Raw genomic sequence first — 16,190 nt, 5'->3', positions numbered from 1 at the left:
AGTGCTCTGTGCCTTCCCTGCTGGCACTGGCTAGCTGCTATAGCTGGCCTTGGTGGGCTAGGAGGTCATTGCTATTTTTGCCTTTTCCCCTGTGTGTTTGGTGTGAGGCCATCTGGAACTTTACCTTCTGCACTATTATTTTGTATCAAATTTGCTTCCAAATGTCTCTGTTATTCCATTAGTTCTAATTTTTTTCAAACATTTTTTCCTTCACTATAGTTTTATGTAGAGCCCTATGACTTCTAGGAAAATACTATGCTTCTCACATGTTTAGTTATTTTAAATATCTGGGTAGTCTTTGTTTTTACATCATAGTGACCTTTCTAAAAAGGTACCTTTTGTACAGCCTTCTACCTCATACTTTAGTGCAAGTTACTCTTTTTAAGTTTGTTTTTGTCTTGTTCCTGTTCAAGAACCTGCAATACTTTCTGTTGCTTCGCAGAGAAACTTAGCCTTTTTGCAGTGGCTATAATAATTTGGCTATTATGTCACAGCCCCTCTTTCTAGCCTACTGTAACCACAGGCTTTTTTTTTCCCATCTCTGATGTAGACCATATTTAATCCACTGAGTTGTGGCATGTCTTATAAAAGACATGGGATCAGAGCACGTCAGTTGAAAGTCCTAGCTCTTCTCTGCACAAGCTAATGTCTTTTTTTTTCCCCTTCCTTTGTAACTTGGTGCATACATTTTAATTTTTTTCATTGTTTCATTTGATGGTCAGTGATGCTGGGAATTTCCCTAGAATCTTAGGCTAAGAACATGTTGAGACAAGCCAATAAATTCAAGTTTATCTACTAAAATATATTGTTCTTAGAAAACTATTTAAAGGCTTGTCACTATTAAGTGTGAATCCTTATTCATTTGAATTATCTCATAGTTTATAAATGATTAGACAAAAACTTTTTTTTTAAGATAATACAGGGCTCTCATTTTTCTGTTCCTTAATTCCATTTTCCTTAATTCTTTTTGAGCAGTACATGATATTCTGCACATCAGCTATTTTGAAAGAACTGTAATTGCCCAAGTGAAATAAATACAACATGAGACATAGCCTTAAGCCTCCAAGGAGTCTGTGATTTAGCAGAGAAGTGAATTACTGTGCTGTGCTATGGGAAAAAGAAAGAAAGAAAGAAAGAAAGAAAGAAAGAAAAAAATGGCCAAGAGTCAAAATAGAAACCACACATAGATGAGAAAAAGGGCTTGAAGCAGATTTGGAAATGTGCAATGGTAGATGAGTGTGGAAGTGGCCCTAAAAGTTATGTTACACCCCACACTCAGAAACTGGGTGAATGCCCGGGCTACAGAGGGAGACTCTGTCTTAGAAACCAACATGCAAACAAAAAAATACACAACCCCTCCCCAAATTACTCCTGATAAAAATGAAAAGCTAGCCCTACTAGTAAAGGAGGTATTATATAAAAGGAAATACACCAGGTAGCTTTATGCACTAGCTTTGTGTGGCAGTGGGACTGGGTTATTTTTGAAACAGAGTACATACTTCTTTCTTCTTTAACAAAGCATATCTCAATTTCACATCCAAGTTAAAGATACTTTTGTAAACATTATTGTGTTAGTGCACTGGAATCCTCGTTTTGCTATTTCAGAATGTTGCAGATTTTGGTTTTCTGTTCTGTTTTAGATTTTTAAATTTTATTTTAAATGTATGAGTGTTTTTGCTTGTGTGTGTGTGTGTGTGTGTGTGTGTGTGTGTGTGTGTGTGTACCACTTGTGTGCTTAGTGCCTGTGGAGGTCAGAAGAAAACATCAAATATTCTGGAACTGCAGTTATGGATGCTATGAGCCACCATTTGGATGCTGGGAACTTAACTTGGTTTTCTTCAAGAGTATCCGGTGCTTTAACCATTGAGACATCTCTCCAGCCTTGAATGTCATGCTTGTTTAGCCTCTGCTCGTCCTCTTAGGTGGCTACTTCTCAGTGTTTTACTCCCTTACTGCTGCTAGAATTTGCAGGGTGGGGCATCAAAACCTGAGCTCTGGAAGTTCCAACAAGATACCTGCCTCCAGCAAGGTCACCTGTCCCCGAGTAAACAAATAGAGATAAATCATAGTAAAATGCAAAGAAAGATAAATTTATTCTGTGTGGCATTTTGGGAAGGGAACAAATGGAGGTCAGTTACTGTCCAGTCCACCTTTGAGGTTCCTGAAATGGTGAGGTCCCAGAGGCATGCATAACTCAGCAGTCATCTTCAAGGTGTGATCTTACCTATCAACTTGGTTCTACTCCGTGGTTAGGTTGTCAGAACTATGTGAAATTTCTTTCAGGAAGGCAAGGTCCTCTTGCCAGCAGTAAGGATTCACCCTTTCCTTCCCTTAGCATGGCATTCCTAGGAACATTGTAATTTGGGATCCATTGTTTCACTAGTTTGATGGTCAGATAAAGGCATGAGTGTCTTTGTCTTTAGAATATCTCTTTTGCCAAGACAGTTATGTTGCCAGTCTATAAGAAGTTGCCAGGGATGGCACTGGGGAGGCAGGTGCAGGTGGATCTCTTTGAGGTCAAGGCCAGAAAGGGAGAGAGAGAAAGGAAGAAAGAAAGAGAAAAAAGTTACCGTTAGTTCGCTCTTGTAAGCCAATTAAATCAGTAATGGACTGTTGTACATACTCATTGTTCTTTAAGGTTTGTAGCATAGCTGACAGGTATTTTTCCATGTTAGTAGTGCATTTCAAAGTTTAATGTATGCAGAAGTCATCTAGAGATCTCCAGGTCACTCCTTTGTTTTTTGAGACAGGATTTCTCTGTGTAGCTCTGGCTGTCCTGAGCTCTAACTCAGAGATCCTCCTTCCTCTGCTTCCAGAGTGCTGAGATTAAAGGTGTGCACCACCACTGCCGCTGCCACCACCACCTCCACCTCTGCAGCCACCACTGCCAAACAAGAGCGCTCTCTCTCTCTCTCTCTCTCTCTCTCTCTCTCTCTCCTTCCCTCCCTCCCTTCCTCCCTCCATTTATTTATTTATTGAGATTTTTACAATGTATTCTATCATATTTACCTCTACTTCTCACCCTCCTTCTTCCAGATCTACTTTTCACTTCTCACTCTTTCCTAAGTTGTCTTCCTTCTCCTCCTGACCCTCTAAAATAGCCCATTGAGTCTATTTTATGCTGCCCATATACTTATGGAATGGGGCCTTCCACTAGTGCAGGAACAGCCTACCAGAGGCCCAATCCCCCTGGAGATAGCAGCTGTCAATGACTCCTTAGGTAGGGGTAGGGAATCCCCAGAGTAGCAGTATAATTGACTGATTTTAGATGAACTTACATTCTACAAGGGCTTACAGGTAAAGTTCTCTGTGAGTTGTTTAAAGACAAAATGCAGTCATGTCTCAAGTTTGCATATGAGAAGAGAGACACAGACTTTAGAAAGGGGAATCAGACATTTTTAATCAACTTCAGGGTTCTGTCCATCGAGATAGTTTGCTTAATATGATTGTCATAATAATTGTATGAGTTGATGGTAAGTGGTCTTATTATTCTCTAAATGTGGGAGCTGGTTCAGGAAGGTTAAATAATGCCCGAGTCACACACTTGGCATTTGAAACTAGATTGGTTTGATTCCAAATTCCATGATGATATCTAGTAAAGTGCTCTGTTGCTCTACCAGGTTATTTCTGTTAAGTCATTCACAGTGTTTTTCTTACCCTAATAATGTATATTTAGACACTTGGTATGACAAAGCACAATATACCTACTAAAATCTAAAGAGAATGCTAGGGAGAATTTAAATATGTACATATGCGGTAGAAATACAAATAAAATTGAGGATAATAGCATAGTGAATAATTAAATAATTAATTAAATTAAATAAATAAATTCTTATTTAAATTACTGTCCATTGAGGTGTGTATATGTATCCACTTTAAAAGAGGTAAAGCGAAAGCTCAGTTTAGTAATTGCCTTCATAACTGTACAGGGTCAATAAAGAACTAAGTATTTATATGAGGTTCTTCACATTATCAAAAAAAAAAAAAAAAAAAAAAAAAATCCAAACAGAAAACCTAAAGGAGAACAACTGCTGTAAATCAGTAGAAGTCTTCTTTACCACTGTACAAAGCTAAGCCCCTGCTGAAGACCTAGGTATCCTTTGCAGGTCTAAACCTTTGCTCACGTGATTTCTAATACTTGACCCTCAGTCTATTCTTTTCTTCATGTGTTTGTCTCCTTTAAGACACTGGCACTGAGAAATTGGTGGAGTTTACTGTGGAGAAATATCTGTAATGGGGGCTGGAGAAATGGCTCAGAGGTTAAGGTCACTGACTCCAGAGGTCCTGAGTTCAATTCCCAGCAACCACATGGTGGCTCACAACCATCTATAATATGAACTGATGCCCTCTTCTGGCCTGCAGGTGTTCATGCAAGTGGAGAACTAAATAAATATTTTTTAAAAATAAAAAAAAGAAGAGAAATATCTGTAATTCGTCTGTACCGCACCATCCAAACAATATACATTACCCATCCTCTTAGTTTGTGTAGTAGCTTAAATACTAAATAAAGAAGTTTTATTTTTAAAAATCCAAGGCAAGGTGGCAAGCCTTTATTAATCCCAGCCCTCAAAAGGCAGAGACAGACAAAATTTAAGAGTTGAAGGCCAGCCTGGTCACCATAGTCAGTTTCAAGCCAGCCAGAGCTACATAGTGAAATCCTGTTTCAGAAACTAAACACCAGCTAAGTGATCAATCAGTCCAGCTGTTTTTATTTTTTATTTTTGGTTTTTCAAGACAGGGTTTCTCTGTGTAGCCTTGGCTGTCCTAGACTCGCTTTGTAGACCAGGCTGGCCTCTGACTGACAGTGATCCGCCTGCCTCTGCCTCCCAAGTGCTGGGATTAAAAGCGTGCGCCACCACACCCAGCTTCAGTCCAGCTGTTTAACAGTGCATTTTAATAACACGTAGAAACTTGGTTTAGGAAGCAGTGCTCAGGAAACAAACAAACAAACAAACTTCATTAGTCACATTCCTTTGGAATATGATCATCATATAGACCAGCATCAAAACGATCCCATCCCCACCAGCTTCTTCTGCATGATATAGCTGACATAGGAACAATAAGAGGCAATGTGTGTGGGCACACACAGTGGTCTAGAACTGTTCATCCTGGCTTACTCCCCATTTTGAGAACTTCTCCCTTCTCTTTGCCTTCTCCAGCCTGTGGCCTTCTCCAAGTAGTAAATGTTCAGGGAGAAAAAGGTTGTTGAGCCCCAGCTTTGTTACATGTGGCTCCTCTTGGCTGCTACATGGCAGTTGGAATTTATTATATTGCTTTGCTTATGAGTCATGTTAGTGATTATCCATGGCAGTGCTACTTCTCCGTTCAAGTACAAACAGGACTAGAGACAGCAGCCGGTAGAATAGCTAAGAAGTGTTTTCTGTCCTTCACCCATGGAATGGAAGTACAACTGCTCTAACTTAGAAGGTGAATATGGGTCATTTGATGTGCGAGAATATAGTCGTAAAATCTCCAGTTCCAGCGTGTCATGTCTTAACTCGTACACTGAGGACAGAGTTCTAGATGTGCAAGAAAAAAAGAGAAGTATCTTATAACATTCATCTTAACTGGATAGCCTCTGGGTTTTTCTAGTAGAGTAAGAGGCAGCAGTGAGTGAGAGGCAATAAAAGGAGGCAGTTGTTTGTAAGCCATCTGCAGCCACTTATTGCTATTTGTAATGTAGAGCTTTTGTCAGTTCTCTTTTCTAAACATTTATGATCTGGTTTTTCCTTCTGAGCCATCACTGCTCAGTCACTTCAACATGTGTGTGTTTGGCCCTTGCATGTATGTTCTTTAAATTTACTTAATGGTTTTTAATATTTCCTAATTTTGCTCAAAATGACCAAATATCAGAAGTTGTTACTTTGTTTTGTTTTTTCTGTATTGCTGCAAGAGATAGATTTAAACCATGGTGTCGGAGACATAGCTCAGTGGGTAACGGCTGACAGCTTGAGTTAAGTTCTCTTCCTACACGGCTGAAAAAGAGAATCAATTTTTACAAGTTGTCGTCTGGCTTCTATAAGTGTACCCTGGAGTATGCATGCTCTCCCCACTCCTCAACACAACAAAACAAATAAATCTTAACTTTAAAAGTCTTTTGAAAAAGCAGCAGTAGAACAAAAGGTAGATAGATTTGTCTCTTACTCTTCTGGATTTTTAAGAATTACTGTTGCTAAATTTTAGGTGGGTTTTTTGTTTTGTATTTGTTGTTGTTGTTTACCTTTCATTAAAATACAACAGAAGAGCTAGGCATGGTGGTTTATATCCATAGCCTGAACATTTGGAAAGCAAAGGCAGAAGGATATTGAATTCAAGACCAGCCTCTGCTATGTAGGACTCAAGGGCTGGGTATGTAGTGCAAAGTAGAAGACTGCTTAACATGCCTAGGACTCTAGGCTCATTTTTTGGAAAAATTAAAAAAAGAAGAAGATTATACATAACAGAATTTCTCTTTAAGATTTTATTATACTCTTTTATGTTTTCTTTCAAAAACCTTAGCAGATTATTGTTTTTAAGTCCCTTTTAATTTTGAAATTGTAATACTCGGTCATTTTTATCATTGTGCTCCTAGCATATTTTAAAGTAATTTGCTGGGGATTTTTTTTTCATATTAAGAATTGTTAGTTTTTAAATTCATTGTTTTCACTTTGATTTTCTTTTTCTGTAAGCATTGAAATGAGAACAGTAGAGGGAGGAGCAGGTACAGGAGTCTCTGAATTCTTTTGTTCCTGAAAATAGCTGTTATGTTACCTTTCCAGATTGGACATGCATAGCACTGTGTGCTTGTGGAGCACTAGCAGTCTCAGTTGACTCCATCCACTTCACAGCTTTTGAAAGCAAGCTTTTCCACAGTTAGGGTCAAGTGCATGGTGAATGGCTCAGTGTTTTTGGAGACTGCTGAAGAGCGCTCTGCCATGCAGATGTTCTCCCTGGCCTCTGCAATCATCTTTTCTTTCAAAGCAAAACAAAACACATTTTGATTGTTTTCTTTCTCTTCAGTAGCTAAAATTTTACTGAATTATATGTCTTTTAGTCTTTTTGATCTGAATTTCTGAGGACCAGCACATGAACTATAGCCCAATTTTGAAACCAGACATTTTAGCTATCAGCAGAAATTACGTGAGTGATGTTGGCCAGGTGGCATGATTTTAGTGCTGCCTAAGCAGCCATTTTTACTTCAGTCAGCTGCTTGTTCTGGCCATTGGATACTATACCTCTCCCCCAAGCAGCTTACAATTTTGTTCAGAGGGAATATTTTATGTTCATATTACAAAAACGTTTCTGAATTTTCAAATACTACAAATATTACAACTTTGAGACCTGGATCTTTTTGTTATTAAATATGAGTTAATACTGATTGGTAAATTAAGTTGAAGAAGTATTCTTTTTTCAAAAGATTATTTTGAAGATTATGTTGTTCTTAATGAAAAGATTTGTGTAAAAGTCTTTGGTGTTTTTAGCTGTAGTAAAGAGATTTAATAGCATGACTGTCCATGTGTAACTTAGACTATACAACTTTTTTCCTCTCTACCCTCCTCCAACATCATTCCCCGGGGTCGGTCGGTCGGTCGGTCTGTCTGTCTGTCTGTCTCTCTGACTCTCTCTCTCTCTCTCCCTGTCCAACACTTTCTTAAGATAATTTTTCTAGTTCAGAGTAACAGACTTCTGACCACATACCCTTCCTTTATCTCAGGGCCTTACTGAACAGCAGAAAGACACTCTCACACAAGCACTCATGTAAACAGGACAAACTCAGCAGAGCTCAGCCAATTGAGTGGAAATGAGCAAAGGAAGTAAAGGGATTAATCCATTTCTGAGGATAAAAACTAAATGAGGGTGTTTTGATGGATGTAACAGAGTAGAACAGACCATGATGCAAAGAACACACACACGGCAAAGTGCTTTCAGGGAGATGGGAGCTTTAGCTTCTAAGCAAATATAAGAATTACCAGTACCAGGAGAATTTTCTAGAGTACCAGTTTGTATGTATCAAAATTATCTGTAGGGTCTTGTAAAAACAGCTTACAGATTGTTGGTCACAATCCCAAATTTTCTGAGTTGGGGTTCAAGAATTTGTGATTAAACATGTTTCTAGATGGTGATGGTCTGAGACATGAAGTCCTTGGACCCTTGCCCCAGGGAGCCATGCCAGTCTGTTAAGAGCTTGAAAGTATACCTGCCCCTGTGCTGGTAAATCAGAAATATGTAGAGTTGGGGCTGAAGCCTAATACTATTATGTAGTGCATAATCGATACAAATATAAATAGTTCTAATCTAACTGTGGTATATGTCCTCATAAACCCATTTTAAGTCATGAATATCCTAAGTCAAAAATGCCTTTGATGACTTTAACCTACAGAGTAACTTGTTTGGCCTGTCTTTAAGTGGCTTGCAGGGAGCTTGTGACTCTGCTGCTGCCTTGTAATGAAAAGGTGTCATAGAACATATTACTGACCTAGGAAAAGATAAAAATTCAGTTTGAAGTACAGTTTCTGCACAATGTATACTACTTTGATTTGTATGCCTGGCCAACACACCTTCAAATTTTGTATATGCATAAGCACTCAGACATGCAGTTTCCTGTTGATGCCAAAGAGAGAATCAGAGTAGGAACAGCTATGCTGAGACTTCTGTAACAGATCTGAATGAGCTAGGGGTGCACAGGTAATTTTTCTGGGGAGAAAATACAAGAAACATTTATACTATTGAATTAAGTTTCATTGCTTTTTATCTTGATATCAAGGAATACTTTGTTCATTTTCTCTCGATTCTCTCCAAGAAAGATCAAGGGAGAAAAATCAAGGAAAGTATGTAATAATAACAAATAATAATGATGGAGGAAAATTTTCCAAAGCTAGTAAGAACATGGAGCCTTAAGTCAGAAAAGGCCCACTTGGTACGCCAAACATGGTCAAAAGTCAGAGTGAAGTTAATGAGAAAGCTAAAATTTATTTATGGAGAATGAAATTCAGATCATCATTGCAGTTTTCAACAAGAATACTGGATATTTGATAGTCTGGTATTCTTTGTCAGACATGAAGACGTAGAAGACTGTAGAAGGAGAGTATTTTATGTATATCTTTTTTGACATGAAATTACCAGAGAATATACTTTAGAAAAATGAGAAAGGGACCCCAAGAAGAGGATATTGTAGATCATAAGAAAATGAAACTGTCATGATATAGAAAAATGGGATCAGGGAGAAAAAAGAGGAATATAGCAAGTCTAGGAAATAGATGATCCAGGTGAGGACAAGGCAATAAAGATGAGGGATACACACACCCAGGAGTGGTCAGAGGGTAACTTTGCAGAATGGTCTCGCTCTTCACCTTTAGGTGGATTCCAGGGACCCAGCTTAGGTCCTCAGCTTGCATGGCAAGGTTTTTAACCTCACTGATATAACCTACAACTGAGAGAGAGAGAGAGAGAGAGAGAGAGAGAGAGAGAGAGAGAGAGAGAGAGAGAGAGACAGAGACAGAGACAGAGACAGAGAGAGACAGACAGACAGAGAGACAGAGACAGAGAGAGGAGAGAGAGAGGGGAGAGAAGGAGAGAGAGAAACAGAGAGGGGGGAGGGAGGGAAGAGGGAGGAGAGAGAGAGAGTTAAGCAGTTGTTTCACCTCCCCTAAATGATGAAGATTTAACATGACAAATCAAATAGTAAGAGTTAAGGTTGTAACTGCAAGAATTAAATTCTTATGTTGATGTCATATTGACCAAAGAAAATCTACCTTTTTTTTTTTTTTGCACTTTCAGAGAATTAAATGTGCCACCATTGTGAGGGAAAAGCCCAGCTCTCTCTCTCTCTCTCTCTGTGTGTGTGTGGTATTTATTAGAACCACATGAATAAATGCTCAGTGTAGATATTACATAAGTAAATAGGCAAGAGGAGGAGTTTATCTGGAGTTAATTTCCTATTTTATTAATTGGTCTGTTGTCTCGTGATACTCTTCTTTTATTTAAAAAAAAAAGGGAGGGGCCTGGAGAGATGCCTCAGAGGTTAAAATACACTGGTCTTGCAGAGACCCAACATAAGTTCACCCAGTATCCATACTGGGTGCCTAGAATTACCGGTAATTGCAACTCTAGGGGATCTAACACACACACACACACACACACACACACACACACACACACACACACACGGTAACAATATTAAAAATGCGTCTTTAAAAATATTCAAATAATGAGTAAAAAATGGTAAGATAAAATAGAAATTCGAGAATTCATACTTGTATGAATATTTATAAGTTTACTCTGGAAAATATTGCTTATTGACCCATATTATAAATCACCAAGTAATTGTCAATTTAGGTATGTTCTATACCCATAAGTTTCTTTATTAGTCCTTTTGAATTTGGAACATTTTAGAAGAAGTTATGTTACCAATGGATAATTCAGGTTTTAGACTAGCTCAAAAGAACCTTTTAAAAACAGATTATTTTAGGATTACTTAGAAAGTTTGTCTTTATCTAAGCACTTTTTATAACGTGGTTTCTATGCAAAAACTCATAGATAGTGAAGAATAGCAGGTCTTATCTTCCTTTATGTATGACATAGCGTTGGGTTGGCCTGTAAGAATTAAAAAGGGTTGGGAGGCAGAGGCAGGTAGATCTCTGTAAGTTCAAGGGCAGCGTGGTCTACAGAACAAGTTTCCAGGACAGCCAAGGCTACACAGAGAAACCCTGTCTTGGGGGCAAAAAAAAATTGGGTGCTGAGAAAGTAGCAAAGATTCTTCTAGGCATTAATAATTTAATAAATGGCAAAAGATAAGTTCACTGGGGTTCTACCACACATAACCAAAGGCATTTTCTGTAGCTATTTGATCTACAAATCAGTCTTTCTGAATTAGAAATGTGAATTCTGCTTCATTTTCTGTCTTATATTCCCTGGCTAAGTGGCTAATATCTTTAGTGATCAATACTTATAACTAGATTTATACTTCAAATTTATTGTTAATATTTTGAATGTAAGTATTAAGGCTTGCTGATAACTTTGATAGTATCTTTATTTTCTTTATTTTTCTGTGGAAAGACAATGTGCATTTTGTGAAGTAGTTACTTAGTTTTTGTTTTCTCAGAAAAGCTAATTTCTAAATTTGGAGCCAGTTTGTAGGATGTCATAAAGCTGTCTTCCAGGACAATATTCTGGTCTTACTGTCTTTGAAGGAAGGCAGTATGAGAAGTGCTTCTACCATCTGCCCCTTTATGAAGATGTTAAAAACTGTTTGGGGAGGGGTAGAAGTGAGAGGACTGCATACTGTCTTTTTTTTTTTTTTTTTTTTTTAATGAGCTCTTTTGTTTTAAAGGTTTATTTTATGTATATGAGTGCTCTATTTACATGTTGAGTGCTCTATTTGCGTGTACATCTGCCTGCCAGAAGAGGGCATCGGATCACATTTTAGATAGTTGTGACCTACCATGTGGTTTCCAGAAATTGAACTGAGAACCTCTAGAAGAGCGGCCAGTGCTGGTAAGCTCTGAGCCATCTCTCCAGCCCTAGATACTGTCATTTTAAAATAATAAAAAGTAAAATTCTCCATGTTTTAATATTATGTGTTTGCAAATGAAGAGGTAATATAAAACCTTAAAGCATATAAGTCACCTCACGTTTCATCACTACTCAAATTTTGTTCTGATACCCTTTTGTTGAGATAGGTGAGCAGGGTTTACCTGGTATTTTAAATTCTTTTCTTGGGTAGTTTTTGTTATTAAACCCAGGGCCTTTCACATACTAGGTAAGTGTGCTACTACAGAGCTGTATCACCTGCCCTTAGTCCTTGGTCCAGATGGAAGATTATAACTTTTTAATCTGTAATGATACTTTGTTAAGAATCTTACAAAACTTTCCCAGTGGTGGCACATGCTTTTAATCCCAGCACTTAAGAGGCAGAGGTAGGCTATCTCCAAGTTTGAGGCCGGCCTGGTCTACAGAGCAAGTTCTAGAGCAGCCAGGGCTACACAGAGAATCCTGTCTTGGGAAACAACAACAACAACAACAACAACAAAGAAATCTTACAAAACTTTTGATTCTATATGGTATATTGTTCACACAAGGGCAATAAAAACTTCTCCACTAAATCTATTACTAACAATTATTTGATGCCACCTTTCTAGTATTTTAAAGTAAGACTCATGCCGTGGAATCTCCCTTGGGGTTTTCTCATTATCCCTGATAGGAGTGCTCCATGATCCCTTCTTCTGGATCAGTAGATTGAAAGCTGCTTTTCCACCCAACACTGTATGCATTTCTTTCGTTTAGGGTGATGTTAAGTACAGGGACCTATGAGGTAGCTGAAGTAAACTTGTTCCCAGTATATCTGTATATATACATATATGCAACACACACACTTCTCTTGTGATATGCTTAATTTCTTCACCATTTTGTTTTTTGTTAAGGGTTTATTTTCCTTTGTTTTACCTAAAAAAACAAACCAGAAAAAAAAAAAAAAAAAAAAAAACCAAAACAAAAAACTATGGGTCTTTAAAGAAAACTTCCACGTGCTGTGGTATTTATTACAGAAAAACTTACCTGAGGTAGAAAATAATCATGATTTGTCTGAAATCATTGCAGCCAAAACTCAGAAAAAGGAAATTTACATACTATAAAATATGTCCATACCATATTCAAACTCAAAAGATTAGCATGGTTTTTAACATACAGGTTGAATGCAGAATTCAATTATATATCAATTTTCTAAAATGAAAACTTTCATTTTTAGTTAACTTTGGAAAATGTCTTGAATTAGGGGTGGGTATGTTGAAAAATGAAAGTTTTTAATGTAGCTGGTATTTTTCTCTCAACCTAGCTTAAGCTATACCTTTCTGTGTTTTGAATAATTAAAGTGTAATTGTGCTTAGTTATTTGGTCTTCTAAGTTTGTTGCTTTCTATGTAAAGAGCTGGGTCCTTAGTTCATTTAACATTTTTTCCACTTGAAATAACATTTTCAGTTACTTCATACTTGACCTAAAGTGAAAGAGGAAAAGAAATAAAAAAAATTTTTTTTTTTTGAAAAATCATACACTTCACTGTCCTGGCGATTTCTGGACTAACTTTACTGAAAATACAAGTTTTTGCTGTATTTTCAAATAGGGAGATTGCATTTTACTAGTTTCCTTACTTTAAATGTTTATGGCATATATCATTTTGAAATTGGGTATTGCAGTCAGAATAGTAATTTTCAAAATATGCTGTTAGATATCATCTTTTTTTTTTTTTTTTTTAAATGAATTGCCTACACAGACAAAATATCACACAAAAGACTGCAATAGTTCTCTTGGGAGAAATACTCTACAAGGGTCTGGCTATTTCAAATTAGTTTTCTTGTTTATAGTTTAAGGCATGATAAGTACTTTTAATCTAAAATAAAAATGAAATATGTTCAGTAAACTATTAGTTAAACATCTGAGTTCAATATAGAATCATTTAACAGATTTTTGAATTAAATCACTTTGTATAATACAAAATCTCTAAAGTACAAATATCACATTATTTAAATCATAATTGCTTTTAGACTAGATTTTTTTAATGAGGAAAGAACGCATTAAAGTGGTTCAAGAAAATAAAATGGAGTGCATACAAGAATAGATATATTTTAATGTTTAACATATCAGACACAACCTTTCTTCAAAAACATGTAACGTCCGTATGTTAATTTTCTTTTGGAGCTGGAGAAATAGTTTCCAAGAACACAGTTTTCACAGTTGAACACGGAGCAGTCGCAGTGGCTTAGTCAGGCAGCTTATATTGCAGACTCACTATCAAATATCTTATTTTTTAAGGTCTGTAGGTTGTGTTGGATAAAATTCTCGGTGCTCTGAACTTCCGAGAACCTGTAGTCACTTCTTCTAACAGACCAGTTTTTCATTTTTATTGAATTCTGAATTGTGTCTGAAGTGAAGTAGTAGACAATGGGGTCAAAGCAACAGTTGGACACAGCAATGCAGAGAGTGATGGGATACATTGTCCTCACTGCAGTCACCACAGAGCAGTTAACAAACGTCTGGGTTCTCATGAGAGAGTATAAAATAAGATTGATGTTATAGGGCACAAAACAGAAACAGAATATGACCAAGTGCACGAAAATCATTTTTAAAACTTTAGTTTTGTTCATTTTGCTTCTACTTAATGTAACAGGCTTATTTAAAGTTCTTAGCACCATACTAGAACAAGTTACGTTCAGAATTAGGGGGATAAAAAACCCCACTATTTCAATGAAAATCACAATCCTGGAGAGATAGGTTTTCCATGTGGCTGCTGGAAAGTTCTCAAAGCAGGCTTCTGAGGTATTGTTACCCTGAGAGTGGGTCGATGGAAAGAAAACTGCAGGCGCACTTCCTCCCATCACGGTGAACCACACAGCAATGCAAACAATCTTTGCATTTCGTTTAGTTCTTAAAGTCTTCGACTTAAATGGGTAGACAATTGCCAGGAATCGATCTACACTGATACAGGTTAAGAACAGAATGCTTCCATACATGTTGGTGTAAAACAGCATTACTGAAATCTTACAGAGTAGATCTCCAAAAGGCCAATTCCGTGTTGCAAAGTAAAAAATCCGAAATGGCAAAGTAAAGACGAAAAGTAAATCTGACATTGCCAGGTTAATCATGTATGTTGTAGTTTCATTTCGCACTTTGAGGGCACAGATGAAAATGTATATCGCAACACAATTGGATATCAGCCCAAGCACAAATACCATGCTGAACATGCACCCATATAAAGTGTACTTAAAGGAGTCATCGTAAGGGCAGTGGGAGCCGTTGGAGCTTACCATGGTCAGGCAGCACAGCTCACAGGAGTCCTTTTGTCCGCAGCAGTCGCCTTTGGTTTTCAGATGTGCTGTTGGTATTCAGACTCGGTCTCAGCAACAGCCAACTTATTTGCAAATTATTTGTTTCTTTCTGTGTTCTTACAAATATTTTCTTCTCTGAAATCTTCAAAGGAAACATGAAACGTGTTGCTTGAAAGTTTCTAGTAGCTTCTTCAGGAAAATAGTCTCATTTTCTGGTCTCCAGAAAGTCTATGAGTCCAGAATTTAGTTAACTGACAGAAAATGCAGTCAAGGAAGCCAACCCATAGAGCTGCAAATGTAAGGAAAAGCTACGTTTCAAGTTGGAAACAACCAGTCCTCATGTAAACTTCTACTTCAGCCGCCAAGGTGAATATTCCGAAATTAAAATGTCTTTATGTCAAATGTGGAGGCTTAAGTTACCAGTCTTACTTCAGAGTCTTAAACACTCCCAGTCCGTCGTCTCCTCTGGCACGTCTTTCTTCTTCTTTTCTTCGTGTTTATTTGTATTTCTACATTGATTCCAGATGGCGTCGATAGGCAGAGTCTTTTAAGGGTTCCCAGATAAATTCCGAAGCATGTTAGCTCTTGCTGAACGGAGGCCTTTCTGAGGTTGCCAGCTGTATTGTGAGATGGGCTGTCTCTGAAGCAAGCAAGAAAGGCTTCCTAGATTTGTAATATGACATCACAGGAAGAAGAGGCTGGGCTTGGACAAAGGAAGGCTTCAACCCAGTTGTTTGCAGTTCCTTTAATCTGATAATGTGTCTGCTGGGAATATACCTAGGAGGTTTCCAAACGGTCACTGGCTGTCCAGCTGAGCTGGGCATTAACTCTTTTTATGCCAGAATGCTTTCTGAGGATTCTGGCAACCTCTCTAAAATGGTTTGCTTTGTTTTAGTGATAACTTAGAGAAAAAAAAAGAATATATTAGCTTAAGGCAGATTCTCTCTTACTGCTTTTGTGTTTGGGATATTGCCTTCTTTAAAGAAATAAAATGCAGATGAGTATATATTTATAAACCGAAATCCTTAGTGATATGAATAGATATTTTAAAGAACTGTTTAATGACTGAAGGAAGACCTTAAGAGTTTATATGTAAAAAGGGTTTGATTGAAAGACCGGCAGTTCTGCTAATTGTTCCTTCTTCTTGTTGTTGTTTAATTACTCTTCAAGATTTAACTTAATTGGCATGGTTGTGAGTAGCTTTAATCCTGGATCTCCTTAGTTTTTCATAAATAACGTTCTAACATTTCTCTTTTCTTTGAAACTAATATTCTAGAGCTATTTCCATTTTTTAATATACCAAAGAGTATATTAAGCATGTTTATTTTCCTGGGGGATTATAGCTAAGTGGTAAGAATCATACACCCCCAAAACTTCTGTTTTTGGTGCAATGTC

General features: G+C 37.4%; 2 protein-coding genes across 3 annotated transcripts in view; one reads left to right on the top strand and one right to left on the bottom strand.

The window, feature by feature from the left end:
- Rb1 (RB transcriptional corepressor 1) overlaps window positions 1-16,190 on the top strand; it is a 136,983-nt gene that overhangs the window by 75,258 nt on the left and 45,535 nt on the right. The gene's annotated exons all lie outside the window — the stretch shown is intronic.
- Window positions 13,217-15,484, bottom strand: Lpar6 (lysophosphatidic acid receptor 6). The gene has a single exon (XM_051160818.1). The coding sequence runs from the start codon at window positions 14,775-14,777 to the stop codon at window positions 13,743-13,745; it is 1,035 nt and encodes a 344-aa protein (XP_051016775.1). The 5' UTR covers window positions 14,778-15,484; the 3' UTR covers window positions 13,217-13,742.

The sequence above is a fragment of the Acomys russatus genome, chromosome 18 (genome assembly GCF_903995435.1).
Source record: "Acomys russatus chromosome 18, mAcoRus1.1, whole genome shotgun sequence".
NCBI classification, from domain to species: Eukaryota; Metazoa; Chordata; class Mammalia; order Rodentia; family Muridae; genus Acomys; species Acomys russatus.
This window is presented reverse-complemented; position numbering and strand designations above follow the sequence as displayed.